The 24,895-nt window shown below is 41.4% G+C and overlaps 2 protein-coding genes across 2 annotated transcripts; both read right to left on the reverse strand.

Annotated features, from left to right (window-relative positions):
• Positions 1-13,323: 13,323 nt before the first annotated feature.
• LOC118400947 (fibroblast growth factor 4B-like) lies at positions 13,324-16,967 on the reverse strand. The gene is made up of 3 exons (XM_035797987.1): positions 16,398-16,967; positions 15,350-15,453; positions 13,324-14,968 (listed from the first exon to the last, which is right to left on the reverse strand). Exons 1-3 carry the CDS (start codon positions 16,696-16,698, stop codon positions 14,792-14,794), a joined length of 582 nt encoding a protein of 193 aa, XP_035653880.1. The 5' UTR covers positions 16,699-16,967; the 3' UTR covers positions 13,324-14,791.
• A 3,911-nt stretch (positions 16,968-20,878) lies between these two features.
• On the reverse strand, positions 20,879-22,991 carry LOC118400946 (fibroblast growth factor 3-like). The gene is made up of 3 exons (XM_035797986.1): positions 22,407-22,991; positions 21,928-22,031; positions 20,879-21,414 (listed from the first exon to the last, which is right to left on the reverse strand). The coding sequence occupies exons 1-3, from the start codon at positions 22,672-22,674 to the stop codon at positions 21,040-21,042; spliced, it is 747 nt and encodes a 248-aa protein (XP_035653879.1). The 5' UTR covers positions 22,675-22,991; the 3' UTR covers positions 20,879-21,039.
• Positions 22,992-24,895: the final 1,904 nt, after the last annotated feature.

A 24,895-nucleotide genomic window follows, 5' to 3' on the forward strand; every position in this document is an offset into this window, starting at 1 on the left:
CTCAAGGCCATCAGACTGTTAAACAGCCACCACTAACATTGAGTGGCTGCTGCCAACACACTGACTCAACTCCAGCCACTTTAATAATGGGAATTGATGGAAATTGATGTAAAATATATATTTATTTTATTTATATATATTTATATATATTTTATATATATTTTTATGAATTTATTTGCAAATTATGGTGGAAAATAAGTATTTGGTCACCTAAAAAACAAGCAAGATTTTTGGCTCTCACAGACCTGTAACTTCTTCTTTAAGAGGCCCTTCTGTCCTCCACTTGTTACCTGTATTAAATGGCACATGTTTGAACTTGTTATCAGTATAAAAGATCATTTGCAAATAAATTCATAAAAAATCCTACAATGTGATTTTCTGGATTTGTTTTTCTCATTTTGTCTGTCATAGTTGAAGTTTACCTATGAGGGAAATTACAGGCCTCTCTCATCTTTTTAAGTCGGAGAACTTGCACAATTGGTGGCTGACTAAATACTTTTTTGCCCCACTGTAAATACTGTACTCTATATCATCTACTGCATCTTTATGTAATACATGGATCACTAGCCACTTTAAACTATGCCACTTTGTTTACATACCCTACATTACTCATCTCATATGTATATACTGTACTCAAATTTTCTGAAATAAATATTTTTTTCATTTTACTTGGACTATTTTGTGTTTGTCCATTACATGAAATCCAAATAAAAATCCATTTAAATTACGGTTGTAGTGAAACAAAATAGGAAAAAGGCAAAGGAGGATGAATACTGGCACTGATTGGGGTTACTGACTACAATCCCTTGAATAATAATAATAAGTGTTGATTCATTTAAATACATTTGCCAAATACATACATACAATTACATAAATACTCCTGTCTGTATAGAAATAAATGAAATAATTGAAAATACTTCACATAATTTAGCCACAGATGATCAATAACTACTTTTAAAAAATCGCTATGGATTGCGTTCTGTCACATTACGAGCACATATAGGCCTACAGTTGAGAAGCCCGCAATTGGAAAGCCCGCATTTGGGCAACCCGTACAGCAAATATCAAACAGCTGAGTTGAGTTGTGGCTGTCAATTTGGCTGTCAATGAACAACAGGCAGTAGCTAAAAGGTATTTCGCAATATTTCAAAGTACAATTGCGTGAAAAAAAGTTTGTATGAGTGAGTGCCACTAGAAAGGTGAACTGTAACTTCCTCCCCATGTAGGCCTATACTGTGTGTGCTCATGATGTGACAAATCATGTTGTACAATCTGTGTCTCCACTCCTTTCATTGGCTTATACTATTGGTTGCATTTAAGGCAAAGTCATTCGTTTTATTGATCTCCCTATATCAGTGTCAGAGTAGCGTGTCATTTTGGTCATTATTGTAATGTCTCCAGTCATGAAAAATGACAAAGAATTCCTTGAAATGATTTTAGGAAAAGCAATTGTTTCTCAGATCTGCAAATACAGTGATATGCATGCAATGCTTTATTATAAAGGAGATTCTTTTGGGGCCATGGTCAAAAGTAGTGCACTATACAGGGAATGGAGTATCATTTAGGACACAGCGGCCTAACCCAGTCAGCGTAACCCAGTCAGCCTAAGCCTATGGCCTCAGGACACACCGCACCACCACTGCTATTGTCACATAACAGAACAGCAGCCGAAGCGGCCTCTTACTGCATACCGTGTTTTATCAAAAAGTAGAGGGAGAAGTTTCCTCGCCAGCAGCTTGTACGATTGTAACTTGTAAATCTGCTTTTGTTGCTGTTCTCGTAGCCTGTAGCATAGCCTGCAAAGTAAAGTAAAGTAATGTACGCTATTATGATGGTATGTCAGTTACAGCATAGTGACTTCGAATAGTTTTTTTTATACCGTCGATACCACCTGTCGCTTCCGAAATTCCACCACATTCTCCCATCCAGGGAATAGGGAGTACTGATTTCCAGGGAATAGGGAGTACTGATTTCCAGGGAATAGGGAGTACTGATTTCCAGGGAATAGGGAGTACTGATTGCCAGGGAATATTGCTTTCTCTTTCCTTCTCTTTCTTTTCACATTATCTTTCTTCCAGATAGTGCTTCTATGCCCTTGCATTTTCTACGGACTCAGATTTATGAAACAGTAGAGGAGGGTCATGGCCGTTGGCACAAGGGTTTCCAGGCGGTACAGCTGGCAGCATTTGAAGTGAAGTGCTGTTTGCTTGCAGAGTAGAGTCTTGTCTTAGAGAGAAAGAGAGCAGTGAGAGAAAGAGCAGAGAGAGAGAGAGAGAGAGAGAGAGAGAGAGAGAGAGCAGGGCAATGTTATCAGTGGGCCTCAGTTCATGCCGCCAGTCCGATGCTCACCTGCTGCAGAGTGCTATAGGCCAGCTGTCTGTCCGGCAGCTGGCCCCTGCCTGCTTTGTCCCGCTGAATTCTGATCCAGGCCTCTTCTAGGAAAAGGAAAATCAGAGAAAGGCAGCTGCCCAGGACAAAACCAGCTTGGCAGGCAGCAGCATAATGCAGACAGCCTCTGTGGCTCTCATTCATTCTGAACCAACTGCAGTCATGTAGTGTCACGGGGTCCAGTAGGAAGGGTCATATCACCCTCTACTGGAGGGTCCAGAACAGACGGAGCACATGTCTGATACTAAGGCAATAAATTGTGCTGTCATACCTCTTCCTCTTGATGGGATTTTGGGTCCAACTGTAAATAAACAACACTTTTTAAATGCTTAATGCCGTTGTCATAAACCCTCTATAAGGCCTATATAGATGCTTCTGAAATCATCCAAAATGGATACGGAGGGGCAAATAACAATGCTATGTTGCTACCTTGTGGTTCTCTATTTTACCCAGAGGATGGCAGCACTTTACTGGATTATGCTTACTAGCTATGGCACCCAGACTTTCCCAATACGGTCTTCTTGCTAACATTTGGAACTCACAAAAATTAATTTCATATTGTGACTGGGGTCAAATCATGATCTAAGTAAAGTGTCAGATTAAGTGTCGCTTTTACTATAACAAGTGGTTTACCAGTTTTTAACATCTAAGTGTCTGATACTTTTTAAACCCCAATGATCCTTGGAGCATTAGGTAAAAGGATCATTTGACCCTGCTGGTCATCTATGAACGTTTGGACATCTAGCATGATCTAGAATGCTCTGGCCTTTCTAGGGAGTTTGTTCCCAGCCACCGTGCTTCTACGTCTGCATTGACTTCTGTTTGGGGTTTAGGGCCGGGTTGAGGCTACATCTGCTGATTTGAAAAGGGCTTTGATTGATAGAACTATAAGCTTGCCTTCTTATCGGCTACTACGGGATCATGATGTTATTGAATCATTCATGATGTATTCATTTCAGTCCAATCTAGTCTATTCACATCTAGCAGAATGACCATTGCTGGGGTTGGGACAGCGTTGGCAAAATATACTGAGGTCCATGCTGTTCAAAGCTCTCAAATCCTCAAACAGAAAAGAACAAATAATTGTTCTGAGGTTCAGCTTGGTACATAGGGGTTTCTGGAGTGCAGTGTGTTTCTGCCGTGCTGTTACAAAACACCATACTCTATATGGGCATTCCTGCAGCCAGCATCGGGGTAATCTGTGTCCCCTGGTCTCTGGTCTCTGTAGTGTAGTGCTCCTCCAAGAATACATGTTGTGTCCTGGTGTCTTATCTGCAGCAGCTCTGCCTTTGAAGGGCTCCCTATCAGAGGAGAAGCCGGTAAATAAGGTGGCTTGAAAGCGCCTTACGAAGACTGTTTTATCAAGGCTGGTGACAAATTGACACGCTAGTCTCAATATGTTAGATCCTTCCGTTTTCTAATATGTGTCAAATACATGTTTCATGCCTTTGTTTATGTTAATACATTTGTACTGTCCTATGTCTTCCATGTCGGTTTGTGATTATCGTCACACAAAAATGACCCTTATTGGCATCTGGACGTTTTGTGTAAGGGTGCCGAGCTTGTAAATGGGAGTTGCATACGACACCTTTAGTATGTATTTTACACTATTGGCATATGCAGAAAAGAAATCCAACTCCATGCGTGTCAGGTCATAAGCATGAATGCCAGTGTACCTAACTCTAAATCTAGTCCACTGCAACAGGTGAGCATGAGCATTACAAACGCAGCCTTTGAAATTCCTATTCAGCCTGTTCTCACAGAACGTCGTCCTCTTGTGGGAGCTACCGCTCCTGCACCAACGCAATGCTCACCAACTGAGGATCAAACATTGAGGAGTCTCAGTTGTGTAGGCCTCCACTTCCCATTTTCCCCTAACTCCTTTGATAGCTCCAACTACTTCGTTCACACTAGAGGTCGACCGATTATGATTTTTCAACGCCGATACCGATACCGATTATTGGAGGGACAAAAAAGGCTGGTGCCGATTAATCGGCCGATTTTTATTTTTTTATTTGTAATAATGACAATTACAACAATACTGAATGAACACTTATTTTATTAACTTAATATAATAAATCAATGAAATCAATTTAGCCCCAAATAAATAATGAAACACGTTCAATTTGGTTTAAATAATGCAAATACAAAGTGTTGGTGAAGAAAGTAAAAGTGCAATATATGCCATGTAAGAAAGCTAACGTTTAAGTTCCTTGCTCAGAACATGAGAAAGCTGGTGGTTCCTTTTAACATGAGTCTTCAATATTCCCAGGTAAGAAGTTTTAGGTTGTAGTTATTATAGGAATTATAGGTCTATTTCTCTCTATACGATTTCTATTTCATATACCTTCATATACAACTATTGGATGTTCTTATAGGCACTTTAGTATTGCCAGTGTAACAGTATAGCTTCCGTCCCTGTCCTCGCTCCTACCTGGGCTCGAACCAGGAACACATCAACAAAAGCCACCCTCAAAGCAGCGTTACCCATGCAGAGAAAGGGGAACAACTACTCCAAGTCTCAGAACAAGTGACATTTGAAAGTGACGCTATTAGCCATTTCACATCGGTTACACCAGCCTAATCTCGGGAGTTGATAGGCTTGAAGTCATAAACAGTGCAATGCTTGAAGCATTGCGAAGAGCTGCTGGCGAGACGCACGTAATTGCTGTTTGAATGAATGCTTACGAGCCTGCTGGTGCCTACCATCGCTCAGTCAGACTGCTCTATCAAATCATAGACTTAATTATAACATAATAACACACAGAAATACGAGCCTTAGGTCATTAATATGGTCGGATCCGTAAACTATCATCTCAAAAACAAAACATTTATTCTTTCAGTGAAATACGGGAACCGTTCCGTATTTTATCTAACGGGTGGCATCCATAAGTCTAAATATTCCTGTTACATTGCACAATCTTCAATGTTATGTCATAATTACGTAAAATTCTGGCAAATTAGTTCGCAACGAGCCAAGCGGCCCAAACTGTTGCATATACCCTGACTCTGCATGCAATGAACGCAAGAGAAGTGACACAATTTCACCTGGTTAATATTGCCTGCTAACCTAAATATGCAGGTTTAAAAATATATACTTCTGTGTATTGATTTTAAGAAAGGCATTGATGTTTATGGTTAGGTACACGTTGGAGCAACGACAGTCCTTTTTTGCGAATTCGCACCGCATCGATTATATGCAACGCAGGACATGCTAGATAAACTAGTAATATCATCAACCATGTGTAGTTAACTAGTGATTATGATTGATTGATTGTTTTTTATAAGATAAGTTTAATGCTAGCTTGCAATTTACCTTGGCTTCTTACTGCAGTCGCGTAACAGGCAGGCTCCTCATGGAGTGCAATGAGAGGCAGGTGGTTAGAGCATTGGACTAGTTGACCGTAAGGTTGCAAGATTGAATCCCTGAGCTGACAAGGTAATAATCTGTCATTCTGCCCCTGAACAAGGCAGTTAACCCACTGTTCCCTGGTAGGCCATCATTGAAAATAAGGTGTTTGTTAACTGACTTGCCTAGTTAAATAAAGGTGTAAAAAAATTGTTTTTACTTTTTAAAAAATAAATAAAAATAAATCGGCCAAATCTGTGTCCAAAAATACCAATTTCTGATTATGAAAACTTGAAATTGGCCGTAATTAATCGGCCATTACGATTAATCGGTCTACCTCTAGTTCATACCATTTTTGAATATGCTGACTGGTGGATAGGTAAATGCAATTTGGCACCATTTAGCATTTCATAGGGCCATTGTAGCTTGGGGCCATCACAGTGCTACTTTCCCCTATCCAGTCCTTCACTATTTTGGGATCTGTGTCCACCAGAGCCACAGGATCTTCAAAAATGGGCTAGGGGCACGTTGTGGTCATCAGGAAAAGCCCTCGCTCAGACTAACTCATTGTGTCTCTCAACCCACTGACACAACCCACTTAAATTGGTTTGTTTTCTAGTGTGTAGAAGGTATCTTATTTCAGATCTTGCCCATCATCCCAGAGGATTAGGGTTAGGAAACACTTCCTAGTGATAACTCAGTGTTACGGTTTTCTTCCGTCGTAAGAGAGGAGGACCAAAATGCAGCGTGGTTATCTTGATACATCTTTAATAAAGATAATAACGAACAATACAAAAACGTACCGTGAAAAACCGAAACAGCCCTATCTGGTGCAAACAAACACAGAGACAGGAACAATCACCCACAAAAGACTCAAAGAATATGGCTGCATAAATATGGTTCCCAATCAGAGACAACGATAAACACCTGCCTCTGACTGAGAACCACTCTAGGCAACCATAGTCTTACCTAGACAACTATACTACACCACAATCCCATAACCTATAAAAACCCCAAGACAAAACACACCACATAAATAACCCATGTCACACCCTGGCCTGACCAAAATAATAAAGAAAACACAAAATACTAAGACCAGGGCGTGACACTCAGCCATGCCCGTATAGATGTAGTGTCACTCCACGCTGGGTGGGAGATACACACAAATACGCGGGTATACACAAACAGACATGCACTCATACGCAGGACAGACACCCAGAGAACTCACTGCTCACCTGCTGGGAAACTCACTGATGACTCATTTGTTTGATGATTAGAAACCCCCGAGTGCAACTCTCAACATGCTGATGTTTATTTCCACTAATAATGCTTTGAAAGTGTTTATTATGCAGCTCACCCCCCTCAGATTGTCTTTGAGAGTTTGTAATGCTGTCAGATAACCAGGGTCATCCAGCTATATGGAAGTTCTACAGTTGTAGGACAAGTGTTATTTCTGTTATTAGTGTATTAGTGTTATTACTGATTTATTATAGTTATTACTGCACTGGGAAAGTATCTGTCCCATTATTCCATCAAACACAAAGCGATTGAGCGATATCAAACGTTATGTCGAAGTTTCACTGATTGCCCCTTTCTGTTGACTTAAATCATTGAGTCAAGTTTGATTTAGATACAAAGTGTGTACCTACCCTCCTCACTGCTTAATGTCTTCCCTTAATAGGTTGTTTGATCTTTAGCTCACACGGGGGTGGGAGGGGGGGAGCTTCAGCAGCGTTTTAGACTGATAGTCTCTGATTGATTTGACATCAACCCCCACAGGCAGTGCAGTGGCAAAGGACGAATCAGCTGGAAAATAGGAGTAAATGTTGACTGCGTCCCATATTTGTCATATTATGTGAAAGGAATACCAGGCATGTAACTAATGCACAATGCATTATAAATAACGATAATCACAGTGAAGTGGTGTGTCTGGTGTAGTCACAGTTCACCGAGTGCTTAAAATCTCAAAGACCTTTAACGACCAACGCTAATCCAGAGGAACATGTTGGCTGTGGTGCAGCAGATCAATCAAGTGTCCCACATTATGTATAAAACGATAAGATCCCAGTTTATAGTGATCCCTCGTGCTGATACAGTACCTTGTTCCCTGTCGCAACCAAACCTTTGCTGGATCTGATACCTGCGAGTGAAGCGTTTGATCAAGAGGCTGCTAAATGAAAGGAGACGGCTTCTTATGCTCAACAGACAGATCAGATATAATACGTCTTTCCCATGGTGAGTTAGGGCTGGGCTTGAACTCAGCAGCTTTGATGAATGAGATGAGACGTCCCCCCCCCCCAAGCCATCACTTCTTCTCTCTCTATGATAGGAGTCTAGCGGCAGGACAGGAGTATTATCCTCTCTGAGGCGCGGCCCATGTCAACACAGCGCTAGATATCAAGGAGAGCCCTGCTGAGAGGGAGGAGCCAGTCAAATGAAGGTGTGTGGTCTTAGCGACCTCAGAGAAGGTGCGGAGAAAAAACACACTTGGGTCATTCGAGGAGTGTCACATTGTGTATGACCTTAAGGGAGATTAAAAGAAAGTTTGATGAAAGAAAAATAAACAATTGTTTTATGTTCCATTAGAATCTACGTGTTTAACTACTTGAAATGGAGAACAACCGTTCAACTTTTGATAGAAATTGTAAGCTTTTGTTGTGTCTTTTTATTTGTTTGTTCATTTCACAGCCGGCCTAAAAAAAAACATGTCATGCCTTTTTTGTTTTGTCATGCCCTGGCTGCACCATCTCAGCTGTGAGGGAGTGCCAGATGAGAATCATGGGAATGTTTGACTGCAGATGCAAATGTGAAAACCTGTAGCAGGAATGCAGTGGAAATCAGACTGACCTTTGAGGACAGAAGTTGTTCTATTCCCCCTTAGAGAGAATTCTAATCACATAAACACTGGAGTTGTGACAAGTTCCTCCTATGTCCCTCCTATTCTGCTCGTCACCTGGGGCTCGTCAACTAGTTGCGGCTTCAATGGAGCTAACTGGAGGGCTGAGCAGCTATATTATACCAGTAGCTATGAAACTATTAGGATCCTAGGATTAATTAGACACGTTGTATGCCAAAGGGTATAGGCCTTAAGCTAGTTCCCTGAGGAACCCCTATTGTACAGTTGTTAGACGATGGGACATTCTGATTGAATCTAACACATGATATTATTTTAGAGTATGAACTTGGCTAGATTCTAGAGAAGAAACAGGAGATAACACAGTAAATACAACACTGCTGCTACCTCCAGTATTTCTGCTGCTACCTCCAGTACTACTACTTCACATTTCCCTCTGTGGTCCCTGCAGTCGTGTGTGATCCAGCTCTAAAGAGCTTCAAACAGATGGGGTTTAAAAGGACTAAAACGTTGGTTTAAAAAAAAAAACACATGTACACGTAATTGTCAGAGCATGAAAAGGATCCTTAATGAGATAACCCAAACACTTTAGGTTAATCTGGAGTGCTCCAGTTCCCAGCAGTTGTAACAACACACATTGTTAATACTAGCATAAGCTTTCCCAGCTCACACACAGTAACTCAGTTGTCATTTCCTGGTTTGTTTCACATTGAAGACTGCTTTACCAGCTTGTGTTCCTGGACAGACAGAGTGCAAGCAGCAGTCAAGTTCAAGATGTCCCAAGTTTACAGACATAAAGCCTTGACTGGCCAGGACAGACCAGTCTGCTGCTCCATAATGTGAGACAACAGCATAGAAAGTGACTTGGGTCTAAACTTGTTTCTCCAGTTCAGAACTAGCCCTTTATTCTTCACAACACCTGTCAGTGGCCGCTGATTACAGGGCCCAAGTCTGCATTGTTTCCCCTCTCTGAAAGTCCTCCAGAGTGGAGCTGTGTCCTAGAAGAGAGGGGCTGGAGGAAAGGGGGGTTGTCTCTTCTCTTTTGAAGTGCTGCTCTTTATGGCCAAACATCTGCAGGCCCGCACTGCACCACTGTCCCAAACACATACTTCACAGCTGGCTCTACAAAGGAGACCAGGGGCACAAACGCGCCAGCTAAATACATCCCTCCCTCCATCCGCTAGGCCAGGCCTCGTTCTCCCAGCTGCAGGTTCGGGCCTGCCGCACCATGGATCCAGGCCAAACCTGGGCCAGCATTGCTGCCCGGGACAGGAGAAGACATATGCACACATATAGAGAGCACGCTCAGACAGGAAATGCACACTTTCACATGAGTGGCCATTTAGTTTGGGAGGAGAAGAAAGAGAGGCAGGTAAAACAGCTAGGCTATGACTTCCCAGATCGTGAATTCCAACCAAAGAAAAGGCTGGCCATTACGTGCTTAGAAATGATTACAGACAAACAGACCAGAGCATGTGGCATCTCACAGCAGCCCTGACTGTATATCATGCGATTTCACTCTTAAATGAGCGCCTCTTTCATGTCTGGCCATGAGTAATTCCCCTTTGATGTTTAATGTGCTGTTTGCATTGAGAATAGCCTATTTCAAACATGGACAGCAAACTCGCTTAAGATTCAATGCATACAAGAAGAAGTCACGCAAACGATAATAAAAAATATTGAAAAAATACTTGTAAAATTCATTTTTTTACATGACAATAAAAAATATTGTAGCAGTGGTTAGAGTGTTTGGCTATGGGCTTGGAGACTCGGGTTAGAGACCAACAAGTGCTGCTCTGTCGCCGTTTGCTACAATATTATAGCTTGTTGTGTGCAATGTGGTCTGACCTTAGGGAAAGAAAGACTTCCATCTGCTCAGTGTTTTGTTTTAACTCAAGGGGAAGTGACTAGATAAAGGGACAGAGACAGACAAAACAGTAGCAAAGCCAAACAATAAACTGAGGCCGGGCTATCACACATTTAAAATGTATATATATATATATATATATATATATATATATATATATATATATATATATATATATATATATATATATATATACGTATATAAACAATATCTGAAACAAGCTTTGTGTGGCTCAAATAGTGCTTGTGAATCTTCCATTTGATATAATCTTAAGGCAAGTGAATTTGTGTTGAAGCATAAATTGCATTTGTATCTTCCTGTCCCCAAAGCACATGTTGAAAGGTAAATTATCGGGCAACGTGTCTGGTAAAACCAGCAACTGAAGTCTGACTGGATTCACCAAATTGCTGTATGGTTTTACACTCCAGTGTCCATATTATCATCACTGCACTATAATAATAATGCTTATATTTGTTCTGTTTCACACATGTACAAGTGAATTTGAAAATGTTTTTTTTTTGTTGCATATCCCAACTCCCCCTGAGACCCTTTTAGAGAGTGGGGTCACGTCCAGAGAGGAACTATGTGAGATGCTCTGAGTCTTCAGCAGTAAACCTGACCTCTCACCAAACTACCAAACCCACAACCTCCCTCTCTGTGGTGTACTTGCAGTCCTCCTCCCACAGCTCTTCTTCTATTTGCTCAGGCCTACAGGCCATAACAGAGAATTAGACATAAGCTCTGTCCTGGAGAGTTCTTCCCAGCGCTGAGCCTATAACCCTATTCCACAAGCAGAGGCTGTGTGTCTGTTTGTCTGTTAAAGGAGGATAAATAGGGGGATTAAAAAAAAACGGTAATTTAATGATTTCAACAATTGTGGATGTTGAGACTCTAATGGGACAATGAATAGTCAAAGGTTCCCCTTCCAGTCACTCACAGCAGTAGAGGTAGAGGAAGATTAAGTGGGTCTAAGAGTTTAAGACAAATGCTTAGTTTAACATATCCTTCATTTTTCATCCACTATCGTTAACTAGTTTCCTGGCCTGGGAGTGTTATTGTTGGCCCTTTATTTAGGGATTACAGTGATGATATTAGTTTGTAGCAATTGGTTCACTACTGCATTCAGGAATTACCATTCCGTGTTCCCTTCGACTGCAGCACATTAGACTCCAGCCAAAGGAGTAAGCATTTAGGACCTCCCCCTTTTACACCTGAGCTCTCAGACACAGAGGCGAAAGGACGGTTGCATTATACATGCCCTTTCACAACTGCTTGCTGTCAATGTGTAGGCCTGGCTGTCTGTTCCCTGCTGCTAGCCTCCCGGCCAGTGTGTGTGCATTAGCACTGAAAAAGAAAGAGGGGAAAAAATCATGTGAAAATAGCTACCAGCCGTTGCCCAAGCCATGCTGCATCTTGTTTACCAAGGCCATTAATTTAACCACCATTCAATTACAATCAATACACTTTCTGTTAACACACACATTGTTGCTAGTTTCCTGGATTGTCTGGAGTTTGCTGAGACCTCTGTGCATCTAAAGGACATGAAAGGATTATAGGGAATAAAACAGACCCGCGAGGTAAATTGTTCAATGTAGAAGTAGCACCCTAGTGATGTGCAAATGTTGGTGTTGATGATGGCAGTACGATTGGTGCAGAAATGACACCGTTTTTAGTGGTCTCTCGTCTGGCCTGGGAAGGTACCAGTGTACTGTCATCTTTATGGTGGAAAAGAGAAGAGGCCCAAAATGCTTGTGTCGGGATTGGACACTTCTCTCTGTGATCTTCTGAATGTACTAAAGGCTTAGGGCCATTGTAGGTGTTGCATGGTAAACTGTCAGAAGGCTAATTTACATGAGCTGGTCACTGTGTAACCTTATGAATGTAGCTATGACTACATAGCTGAGCGGGCCCAAAGAGGGAGGCGGGACCGGCGCTCTACTGCCCTACTGTACATGCATTCATTCATTGAAATCACACTCTCATATTGACGAATGCTTTGTCCTCCATTCACACTGTCTCAGCCTGCCACAAGGAAAACAATCTAGTCGTGTTTATCCCTATTAGCATAGCCAATTTACCAATGAGATTTCAGCAGCATTACCACTTTAGAGAGGTGTGAATGCAACAGGCTTTTAACATGTTAAATCCAAGCATACAAATGACCCTATTGTCTCAGTGATCTGCATGGCGACCTCCGCACCCTGCATGGTGACCTCCAGTGTGGGTTTGCCGTTGGTTCTGAGTTCAAGTGTCACTGAAAGTTAGCTTGGAAATCAATCCTGCTATGTTTCACAGTGGTTTCAATGAGTGAAACAAGCGTGAAACAGAGCTGAATTCAATCTGAATTTCTAGGTTAAATGAATGTTATTTTGCAGGTCTGAAAATGTATGGAAATCACATGCGAGGTAGGATAGTTTAAAAAGCATCATTATTTATCTTTCACGTCTCAATTGTTTTGGTCTGTTTTGAAAATGCATTGCAAGATGGTCACAGTTGGGGAAGCCCATTATTTAGTGAATCTGACTGAAGCGTCATAGTTTGAAGTCTGAACTGTATACGTGTGAGTCACCATTCAGAAGAGCACACTGCGTAACACTTCCTTGTTATGGAACCGTGTGATAGGCCTATGTCCCCCAGGCTATGTATTGCACCAATCAGTACTTGAAAAGGCTTTCTACATTTCTCAAAGTGCTGTGGGTCATTGGTGTGGACAAATGATCTGTGATATGTTTATGTTTTATATAGGGCGCTAATAAGATATTGGGGCATTATTCACAGACACATCTGTTGTAGATTGATGTTGATCAAGACGTTTCCACTTTTCAATTAACTCCTTTCTGGAAGAAAGCAATCCACACTACATAGTCTATGCTGCAGAACATAATTTATTGACTTTCTCTAAGTCTTTTGATAATGTGCACAGCACATACACCACACAGTTGAACAGGACCTGTATAAAACTACAGACATAGTTTTTATACACATGAAATGCATAACAGAGAACATAATATAATGTTGAACTGATTGCAGGAGATCACAAAGGGATCATATGAATGACCACAGTAAGAAACACATCTAGTTTCAGTTTTTGTTCATTTTCTGCATCCTCTGTGCCAGCAAGAAAGAGGACATCCTTCTTGGTTTCGTTTGCATGAATAAAAAAAACTGAAATAGCAACATACTCCCAAAGCTAATATGGGTTCTTACTATTGACAACTGCAAGGGGAGTCAATTCACAAGGATTTACAAAACCACATATCGGGCATTGAGTACAACAATACATATATTTGAAATACAGAAAACATAAGAAAGTGGAATTGTCATAAATTACTGATAATCAAGTACCGTCCAGTCGTTTGTGTGCTGCATGTACTATTTATGAAAGAGTTTTTACCATACATGCATACAACAAAAATATAGTTCAACCATAGACCAGAGTTCCCTTTAAACCTGAACGTACACTATAAATGTGCCTTCTAACCTCAGATTCCCTCTCTCTGAATGGGTTCCTCTCAATTCCTCCAGTTCACCTTATCGGCGGTATTACAGTGTAGGTTAAGTTGTAACTTGTAAAACACAGAAGTGTGGCAGCGTCATATGTCACGCTCAGAAATATGACAGAACAACATATACTGTAGAAGACACAGAACAAACAACAACACAATCCCTAGAGCTTGCACGTCCACACTGAGGTAGTAAAAAAACGAAATCAATTAGGAATGGAAAAATAACAAGTGGTCTTTCGTACGTAGAAATACTGCCATAGCACACACAACTCTGACCAATGACCACACGACAAAATTCAATGCAGAAACCCATTTCTGTGTTGTTGAGTTTTTGGAAGTCCCAATTGTCATTGTATCGGCCAATAAATGACTAATCATGGGACCTGTAATTAACTTTGAATGGTTTGGACCTTTGCCGTCATTGTCTATCTTTTTGATGCCGAGAGACAACTCTGACAAACTTGGGCCAGCAACTTCTTTCAAAGTAACACAAGTAAGACGAGGACACGTACTGCACAACCATTGCCGCACAACAATAACTTAAAAACAGTGCAAAATCCATTTGACGTTTAAAAAGAAAATGTACTCCTCTCAAGACACTTATAGCAGCGCACATTCAATAGATTTAAAAAATTAAAAAATAAAAACAATTGTCATTTTTTTCATGTTCCCTTTCTACGTAATTCCACTTTCCCAAAATATAAAAAGTCTCAAGAATCATAAATAAACTATTTAAATATCACACTCTAGAAAAACCATTTGAAAGTGCATTGTTTCCTCTCTCTCTCCTCTGCCCTCTGTTGAAGGCACAGTCTGTCTGGAATCATTCAGATCCTCGGTAAGAAGTGTGTCACTGTCATTGCTGGTGTTACCCGGTTTCCTTTTTTGGTTTTGCCAGTCTTACTCAGTCCAATATACATCCCTGGGTGGGCTGCAGATTCATACGCGTTGTAGTTATTTGCCAAGAGGCTTTCCTTGAACTTGCACTCGTCATTGTAATGACCCTAGAGAAAGGATGAGAGAGGAGAGGTTACGGTCTACGCTAAGAGACAATAAAATAACGCAATGAACAGCAAGCTATATGGAAGCTGATGTCGAACCTCTGTTGGCAAATGACCCAAATCACACAGATCAATCTCAACACTTAGGGATTTTGTGGCCAATTCAACTTTACTTTGAAATACCATATACTGTACATGGACTCTAAGGAAAGGAAAGGTTATTTTGAACGCACCGGTGATGTAGCTTATAATGAAGTTCATAAGCTACAAACACGTAAAGGCCCGCCAAGACATTGACAGTCATTTTGCTGTGGAGACTTTTCATGCAATAAAGTATGTTGTGACCCAGAAGTACGTCCCAGAAAACGTATCATGTACACTTACAGAGCCATAGAGCTTCCCTTTGCTGTTCATGGCTAGAAAGAGACCACTTCGGACTCCAAAGATGGTCACAATCCCTCTCTCCACAGGTGATATCTCAAGGAGACCTGAAATGAGATAAAGAATATTATTGCAAAGTTGTGTATAATCCATTGTTTATGCCAGTCTTGTAAAATAGATCCAGTAGATAAGGAAGTCTGTAGTAGACACAGGTCTATGAGAAATAAAGTAGATAAGGAAGTCTGTAGTAGACACAGATCTATTTAGATCTATTTTCAAACTGTTACTAAAACACCCTGCAAGGAAATTGGTGCATTTCTCCCTTGGCATTAGATGACAACTAGGCTACATATGATATAGACTTCCCCTCACTAAAGTTCCCAGTATGAGTTCCTGGCAGTTGGAAGTTCTGAGAAAACTTCAAACTGTTATGTCTACCGTTTACATAAGATCATAATAATAATGATGCTGTCTAGTCTCTGTTATTCTCTTGGAGGAATGTATCAAATGTATGTATCAAAATACAAGACTAATGTGTTAGGTAGGAAGAAAAAAAAAAGTCGAAATTTGTCCTGACTTTATACTGGACAGTCAGTAAAGAATAACTAACCCAATTGCACCCCAATACACTGGTAGCCAACAGTTATCGTCAAGTCCAAACCCCCAGATCTGGTACTATCCGTGATTTATTTGGACTCTTCAGAAACATGTACTAAAGCCTTGTTTGTTGTTGTCGTTGAAACAGAGCCGCAAAACAATGTTCAATGTTGCGCAAAGAAGACGAAATCATACTTGGCTAAAACACTCCTTCCTCTGTCCTCATGGCCATCGGACGAAAATACTAACACGTGACGTCAATTGGCTAGTGGCCTAATCTAAACACAAAACTATGTTGAAGTTGGCATGGTGCCCATTCACACAACCCAAACTCACAATATGAAGGTCTAAAGTGGTGGCACATGGCACAAACAGGTTTCCAGACGAAGAGAGGGGCGTCTAACACGTGTGCCCAACGATGCTGGTTTAAATACAAGTATGAAGCTAAACTTACTGTATCTATTTTCGTTATGTATCCCCGTTATCTTTCCGTCTGGTAAAACTTGAATATGAAACCCAATGCCGACGTTGCAATAGAGACGCCTAAGTCTTTTGATGCCCATAAGATATTCACCATCCCGAGTGATTTCTCTCTTTTCCCATGGGTTCCGAGCCAGTGATCGAGAGTAGAGCGTTTCCCAATGCCGCTCAAGAGCGCCGTTCTGCATACCCGCTAACGGGGCAGTGCGCACTGAGCTGCAGACCAGTCCCCACACCAGCAGCGGTACTGGTAGCCAGGACGCGTGGACAGACATCCTTGTGTGGTCAGTGCGGTCTCACGTGTTTCAATTTGTTTTACAATTTTGCCCAAACCCCTCTTTCCCCTGTCCGTGGATCTCACAGGTTGACGGAAAAGTTGTGGATACTGTGGGACTGACTGTGCCTCCAGTGAACTTATTTCTGAGTCTGCATGAAGTATTTTCTGTAGGCTACTTCAATGGCTCCGCTGAATTACTCTATTCCGAGATGCTTTTAGATCGAGTTGTGAATTGTCAGTCGTGTTGCAAGACATAGCCATGTCCCTCTCCTGATGATACTTATATGTGCCCCGAAATGACATCACACGCCACCTACTGTAACAAAAGGTTGCTCTCAACTCAATCCACATGCACGCTAGTTTACCTCCGACGCAAAGTCACTCAGAAAACCACCTCCCCTTGTGCGCTCTGATCTCGAGTGGCAGGGCGCACCATGCACAACATCTCAATGAACTCAGTCGTTGCCACTGTAATTTTAGTGTGAGCTGACACATGTAGCCTCTACAACGTGTTTTGCTCATCCTTTATTTAGTCTATTGTGTCTTTACGCCGCGCAAACTTCTCAGACTCCTCAAAATGTGTCCAGGCGACAGGGAGGATTACGCATGAGATCTTTATCTAAAACCATCCAATATCGACTGAAATAAAATAAATAAAATAAAATAATGTATTGCAGGATGTAGAAAATGAAGCTGAAACGCCAACAGACTGTTACACAGAGGACAGTTCTATAAGTGAATCCATAAGTAATTCAACCGCTTTCTTAATATGAATTTCTACTTTTTGACTACTGAAAGTAATGGGCGGGCTTCTCTTGCACAGAATATAAACATCAGACAAAATATTACATGGTGCAAGTATCTCAAGATTACAATATCAACAAAACGTGTAATATGTTGATGCAAGGAAAAAATCATTTTAATCTTAAAACAGTTAGTGGCCTTATCAACCCAAGCCTCCTACTGTTCCATGAAGATGAGCTATATAAATTCATCGGATACAGTTCTCTTTTGCCTATCTGATCAATTGAACACAATGTAATACCCGTAGACTGTACCAAGCACTTATGTACAATGTAGGCTACTAAGCCATTACGCATAGGATGTTGAAAATGTCAGTTATCAGACTGAACTTCTGGCCCACGGTGAGTGAAGTACCCATGCGTAAAACACCCATATCAAAGGGTCACTCGAGATTTGAACCCCATGTGTGACCATCCACACCATGAAAAGCCTATTGTCACTTAGCCAGTGTAATACACAACCACCAACCGAGATGACATAGAGGTATCAAGTGACACGCAAGGAGCAACGACTTTTGCACCTGCTCACAAGTTTATTCTTTTCTTTCGAACTGGGGAATTACTGGTGGAAACAACGCGGCTAATTGTTGCTAAATTATACCTACAACTAACCATTTCGGGAATTTGTGTGGCAAATAATCTCAAATTATAGACGTCTTCTTTCATTTGATGTTTCAAAATATTACATTTTTTATTTAATAGATTCAGAATAATCGTTATTATTTGGGGCTGAAAGTTGAATACTTATATATATGTTTTTAAATAAAATCTAACTTCTACACTCTCAAAGTAGACAAAAATTAATACATTATCATAAATATTCTATAGCGTTTGTTGACAGTAGCCTACCCATCTTTTGTATCAATGAAGAGCCAATATCGCAATAATAATTTTAATTAGGCTATTGAATTCCTGATAGTATCGTCAGAGTTTTCTCATGTAGGCCAGGCTACCTGTTCTCAGCCGCTCTCCAAGGTGCTGCATTTCAGTCACGTGGTTTTGCGTTATCGTCACCTCACTGTGCTGACCAGGGTGCTGCGCATCACTGACGTCCTTGTTACATTTTGTAAATGGGAATACTTTACTGAGATTAACAGATTAACAGGCCCTACAACTTTCTTACAGTATCATTACAACAACAACAACAAATTACCTTTATGTTTTTGGTGTCATTGGGGAACAATAGTTTTAGATAAAAAGTAATGTTGCTCTCATGGAATGTAATTTCTTGGGTACAGAACCTCTGAAGAGAGAGAAGATGTTTGACTTGCTGCCTCTAGAGTGCAGTGTCGACAAAGGAACAGAACAGAACCAATCCTATGCTTAACTCCGAAATCACACAGCCCACATGCCAATGAAACGCAATGATAACTGACACAACATGCCAGCAGTAGCCCTGTGTTCAGAAAAATCTCAACACTGCATATCCCAACACTTTCAGTCTGGTAGTCTTATATTATTCAATTGTTTTATAGATATATTTACTATTTATTTTAAGAGAATTCTTCAAAAATGTAGGCTAAAACACATCAGGAGACTGAATAATAAAAAATGACATTTGAGCTTCACAGACTAAAAAAACAATATACAAAAAGACACAGAAAACGTTTTTATGATATAACAAGTAATGGAGGCAAATAAATAAATGAACAACACAATGGCAGTCTATACACAGTGCATTTGGAAAGTATTCAGACCCCTTTACTTTTTCCACATTTTGTTAGGTTACTGCCTTATTCAAATAGATTAAATTGTTTTTCTTTCCTCATCAATCTACACACAATACACCATAATGGCAAAACACAAACATGTTTTTATACATTTTAGCAATTGAAATATCACGTTTACATTTGGAAGCGATTACAGCCTCAAGTCCTCTTGGGTATGATGCTACAAGTTTGGTACACCTGTATTTGGGGAGATTCTCCCTTTCTTCTCTGTAGATCCTCTCAAGGTTGTCAGGTTGTATGGGGAGCGTCGCTGCGCAGCTATTTTCAGGTCTCTCAAGAGATGTTCAGGTTCAAATCTGGGCTCTGGCTAAGCCAGTCAAGGACATTCAGTTGTCTTGGCTGTGTGCTTAGGGCCGTTGTGCTGTTGGAAGGTGAACCTTCACCCCAATCTGAGGTCCTGAGCAATCTGGAGCAGGTTCTCATCAAGGATCTCTCTGTACTTTGCCCAAGATTGAACTCTTTTGCATTCAGGCCAGAGTTCAATCTTGATTTCATCAGACCAGATAATCTTCTTTCTCATGGTCTGAGTCCTTTAGGTGCTCCAAGCGAGCTGTCATGTGCCTTTTACTAATGAGTGGCTTGTCTGGCCACTCTACCATAAAGGCCTGATTGATGGAGTGCTGCAGCGATGGTTGTCCTACTGGATGGTTCTCCCATCTCCACAGAGGAACTCAGGTTCTTGACGATCAGGTTCTTGGTCACCTCCCTGACCAAGGCCCTTCTCCCCCGATTGCTCAGTTTGGTCAGGTGGCCAGCTCTAGGAAGAGTCTTGATGGTTCCAAACTTCTTCCATTTAAGAATGATGGAGGCCACTGTGTTCTTGGGAACCTTCAATGCTGCAAACATTTTTTGGTACCCTTCCCCAGATCTGTGCCTCTACACAGTCCTGTCTCGGAGCTCTACGGACAATTCCTTCAACCTCATGGCTTGGTTTTTGCTCTGAAATGCACTGTCAACTGTGGGACCTTATATAGACAGGTGTGTGCCTTACCAAATCATGTCCATTTAATTGAATTTTCCACAGGCGGACTCCAATCAAGTTGTAGAATCATCTAAAGGATGATCAATGGAAACAGGAAGCACCTGAGCTAAATTTCGAGTCTCAAAGCAAAGGGTCTGAATAGTTATTTAAATAAAATAAGGTATTTCTGTTTTTTTAAATGAGCACAAAATGATTAAAAGCGGGTTTTGCTTTGGCATTAGGGGATGTTGTAGATTGTAGATTGATGAGATTTTTTTTTATTTCATACATTTTTGAAAAAGGCTGTAACTTAACAAAATGTGCAAAGGGGGGCTGATTACTTTCCGAATGCACAGTATATATATACTGTATATATATAATTTTGCAGATGATTTCAAAGTGACTTACAGTCATGCTTGCATTCATATAGGTGGTCCCAGCTGGGATCGAACCCACAATCCTGGCATTGAATGCGTCAAAAGCTACTAGCTGAGCTACAGAGGACAATTATTAGAACAAAGTGCTTTTTGTACAACATATTATTGAGTAATCCACATGCATCCTTCCAGACATCTTTGTATGGAATGCTCCTCAAGAATAATTTCACAGGACATTAACTGCATGTATTTCCGATAATGTGAGTTAACAATAACAGTACAAAGATACATTCAAGACATTGCCACTTTATTCACAAGACAGTATGATGCATGCATTCTCTATATAAGGTTGTACATTATTCCAACAGTATCATTATGCCAGTTTAAAGGAGGGAAAGGCGTGCTGGTATCTCTCAGTCACCAGGTAGGTAGTCAGGCTGTGGGCAGTGTGGAATGACATGAGTCAGACTAGTCATCAAACTGCCTGGATATGGAAACATATCTCTGTCTCTGTGGCCCTGTCTTTCCTGCAAGTCGGAGGGCAGTCTGTCTGTACCCGAGACTACTGTTGAACAACAGGTGAACCATGTCATGGTCCTTGTGGCCAAGGACCCTGGGCAGGAAGAGGGAGGCCTTCTCTGTCCTGCGAGTCTTCAGGCCACGCTTTGGCCGGCCCTTTCCATTGATTGACACGTACCACAGCCTCTCAGCGCTCGCCCTTCGCCTGCTGCTGCCTCCTGTTGAGGTGGAGGGAGGGGTTGTCTGATAGTTGCGAGAGGCGTACGTGTTGTAGCCTAACTCATGGATCCGCTCCATGAACTCACACTCCTGGTTGAAGGCAGCCTGAGAAAAGAAACATTTAGTTGAAACCAAATGCATTACAACGAAAGCTTTATGAATATGTTATATTAAAATGAGACTGAACATGAATGGTAGTCAATTATCCAATTATGAGAGAGAGAGAGAGAGAGAGAGAGAGAGAGAGAGAGAGAGAGAGAGAGAGAGAGAGAGAGAGAGAGAGAGAGAGAGAGAGAGAGAGAGAGGGAGAGAGAGAGAGAGAGAGAGAGAGAGAGAGGGAGAGAGAGAGAGAGAGAGGGAGAGAGAGAGAGAGAGAGAGAGAGAGAGAGAGAGAGAGGGGGGAGAGAGAGAGAGAGAGAGGGGGGAGAGAGAGAGAGAGAGAGAGAGAGAGAGGGGGAGAGAGAGAGAGAGAGAGAGAGAGAGAGAGAGAGAGAGAGAGAGAGAGAGACAGACAGACAGACAGACAGACAGACAGACAGACAGACAGACAGACAGACAGACAGACAGACAGACAGACAGACAGACAGAGAAAGACCTCAGCGATCATGCCACATTTACCGATGCATATAGTCCTCCTTTTTCGTTCATGGCCAGATATCTATCAGAGAACAGTCCTTTAATCACCACCACTCCCACATCCACTGCTGCTATCTCCAATATGCCTGGACGGAAAAAAAATGTATTAATTCTCATTTCCTGCGACACCAAACGTCATGGCAATGTAATAACAATGCTATTATAATATAGAGTTGTAGTGTCTCTACAACCATGCTTCTGTCTTCACTTTTTGAAGTTGCCTTCTGATCACTCCAATTTACCAATGCATTCGTGACGGGCGGAAAAACCACCAGCATAATAACGTGAGCAATTGGTAAGAAGTGTTCTTGTTTACATGATCTATCCAGGCCTACTTTAAAAGTGTTTCTGTATAGGCTATTCTTATTCGGCTATAGCCTATATAGTGGCTGAACATAAACTTCACATGCATAGCATATAACAAGGCATAAATATACGAGAGTGGGTTATATTGTACTCACTGAAAGGGTTATTCTCCTCCAGAGTCCCGTCTATTCTTCCGTTGGGATGTATTTGTAAGTGATACTTTGTGGCACAGTACAACTTTCTGTGTCTCGGTGCTCCCCCAAGGTGCTCGTACACTCCCCCACGCCCCGCAGCATCCCTGCGCTGCCTCGGGTTAAAGCTCTGATGCTGTGGAGTAGATGTCCTAAGCGTCATAGAAGAACGGGGCTTTTGGTGACTGGGATGCATCAAATTAAACATTAACAAAACCAGTATTATAACCATTATGGCATGGCCGAAAATAGTATTTTAGTCCTTTTCCATGAGTGCCAAAATCGGAATCAATAGTTTCCATCGAAGTCTTATTAGGTCCATTGATTAATCCACCCCGAAAAAATGGGTACTTTTCAAACATCTACTTTTGATTGAAACAGCCTCTCGTGACAAATATAGCGCGCAAGAGAGAATGCCCAAGTTGCGCGCAAAAATCAAATTATCATCATTCAAGGCAAGGTACCGTTTTGTGTGAGCTGTGTGTGCAGTATGCTAGGCTATGGATGGATACAATTACATGACATTACACACAGAGGCTCATTGCTGAAAGCCGCATCACAAAGGGCGAGCCAGCAATCTAAGGGCAGGGCACTCCTCTCAGCTTTACTTTTGATGGATCCAAAACGCCAATTAGACATTCCCAAATTAGACACTGGGTTTCGACATAAATATTCTCCTGGTCAATTCCATTCTTGGCCACTTGGTGAGAATAAGCTTAAACGAGGACATCGGCTGGGAAGATAGCAGAAATTGTTTGAAATTCTAAACAGCTAGACATTAAAACGTTATTTAGAGGGCAGACATAGTAATACAAAATATATACATATTGTTACATCAAGTATTCAAACAAAGAATGCATAGGCTAGACCCCTAACATGATATTGGTAAATGCTATGTATGATGTATGTCTGCTTGTTTTTCAGTGTCAAAATACATCTGACTGAATAACAAATGTATATTTCGAAGAGTTGGATGTATAGAGTAGAGTTATGGGTTATGCCATACAGTAACGGTGCGTGGTTAAAATCACTGGGGAAGCCAGCGTTGTTTGCTGTTAATTCATATACCTTGCGACCATGATATATAGGCCTAAAGTCAGAGACAAAAATAAGACAGTGGCAGAATAAATTCAACCACACCTTTGGTTTATCACAAAACCGAATAGCAACCTCTCTCCGGTGAAGTCCACGATGCATATTGCACGTACCAGACAGTTGTTTCCGACATTTTCGGACCACCAAACAAATACTGATTTAGAACCATAGCAAGTTGCAAAGAAAACAGCAGCTGCCTGAACTATTCCAGCAACTTCCATATTTCGGCATCACCAAATCACCCCTGCTTAGTCTAATACAGTGACACTAATTTAGTCCTATCAATATAAACTAAATATGACGTGGCTGTCCATGGTTCTGATTTCTCCTTGCGTGTGTGCATGCGTGCGCGCGCGTAGAAAAACATGTTGACCCAGCCTACTTGTAGAGAACCGCCAATGCCATCCTCCTTGCTTTCATGTTGAGGAAACGTCTATCACTATGCCATACTGTACATACAGTACACACCTTTCTTTGTATGTGTCCTAGGCTACCTTTCTAAAAATGCTTGCTCACTAGAAACCCTAGTTAACGTTAGTCTGCTACTGTACATCCAGCTACTGTACATATTGAACTTAAATCCTCTCAGGAAAGGGGCAGGACAATATATGAATTAATGGTTGGATCAGAATTGCTATTATAATCATTGGCCAGTATGGAGAATTAAGTAAAACCGCAAGTCCAAATCCCTATCTTGTGTCCTTGGTTAATTTCGTAAAGGGACAATTTTAGCTAGCTAGCCACCGGAGGACAACAACAACAACGATGTGCAACAATTCAAGTTGTTTCTGTTAACGATGTATGCCCATCAAAGCAATTTGATAAGAGTGATTTGATAGGAGTAATGCCAAATCCAAGCTGGCTTCCCATGACACTTTATTTTCCCCGCCAGGACCATTCACAGTTGAGCTCGCTCAGTTTAACTCAACGCAGATTGGGACATTTTTGATACTTTTTTTTTGGTCAGAGGTGGCAAAACACTCACTGGCTTCCCTTGCATTCAACGCTACAGGCGGCAACAATGTCGTACCTTTTTGGACCAGACAGTATCAGATAGATGGCCTACACGTAGAGAGACAGGGGGCGCTGTTCCTCTCGCTCGGATGCTTTCTCCTGTGAGATACATTCACCCTTTTGCGAATTGAAGGAAAATGATGAAACACGGAGAGATGGACGATACATGATTTGTGTTATTATTGTTGGTTTTCTTGCATTATTTTGTGGGAAGCCTGGCTTCCCTCGGCCCGCATGACGTCACGCTGCTTTCTTGGCGAGTACCGCTTCCTCCTGATTCGGGTCATACTGAGGCTTGAACACAGGATCTCTGCTTCTCCAACACATCTGACCACCCTCCTGAA

The sequence above is a fragment of the Oncorhynchus keta genome, chromosome 22, assembly GCF_023373465.1.
Source record: "Oncorhynchus keta strain PuntledgeMale-10-30-2019 chromosome 22, Oket_V2, whole genome shotgun sequence".
In the NCBI taxonomy this organism is placed as follows: Eukaryota; Metazoa; Chordata; class Actinopteri; order Salmoniformes; family Salmonidae; genus Oncorhynchus; species Oncorhynchus keta.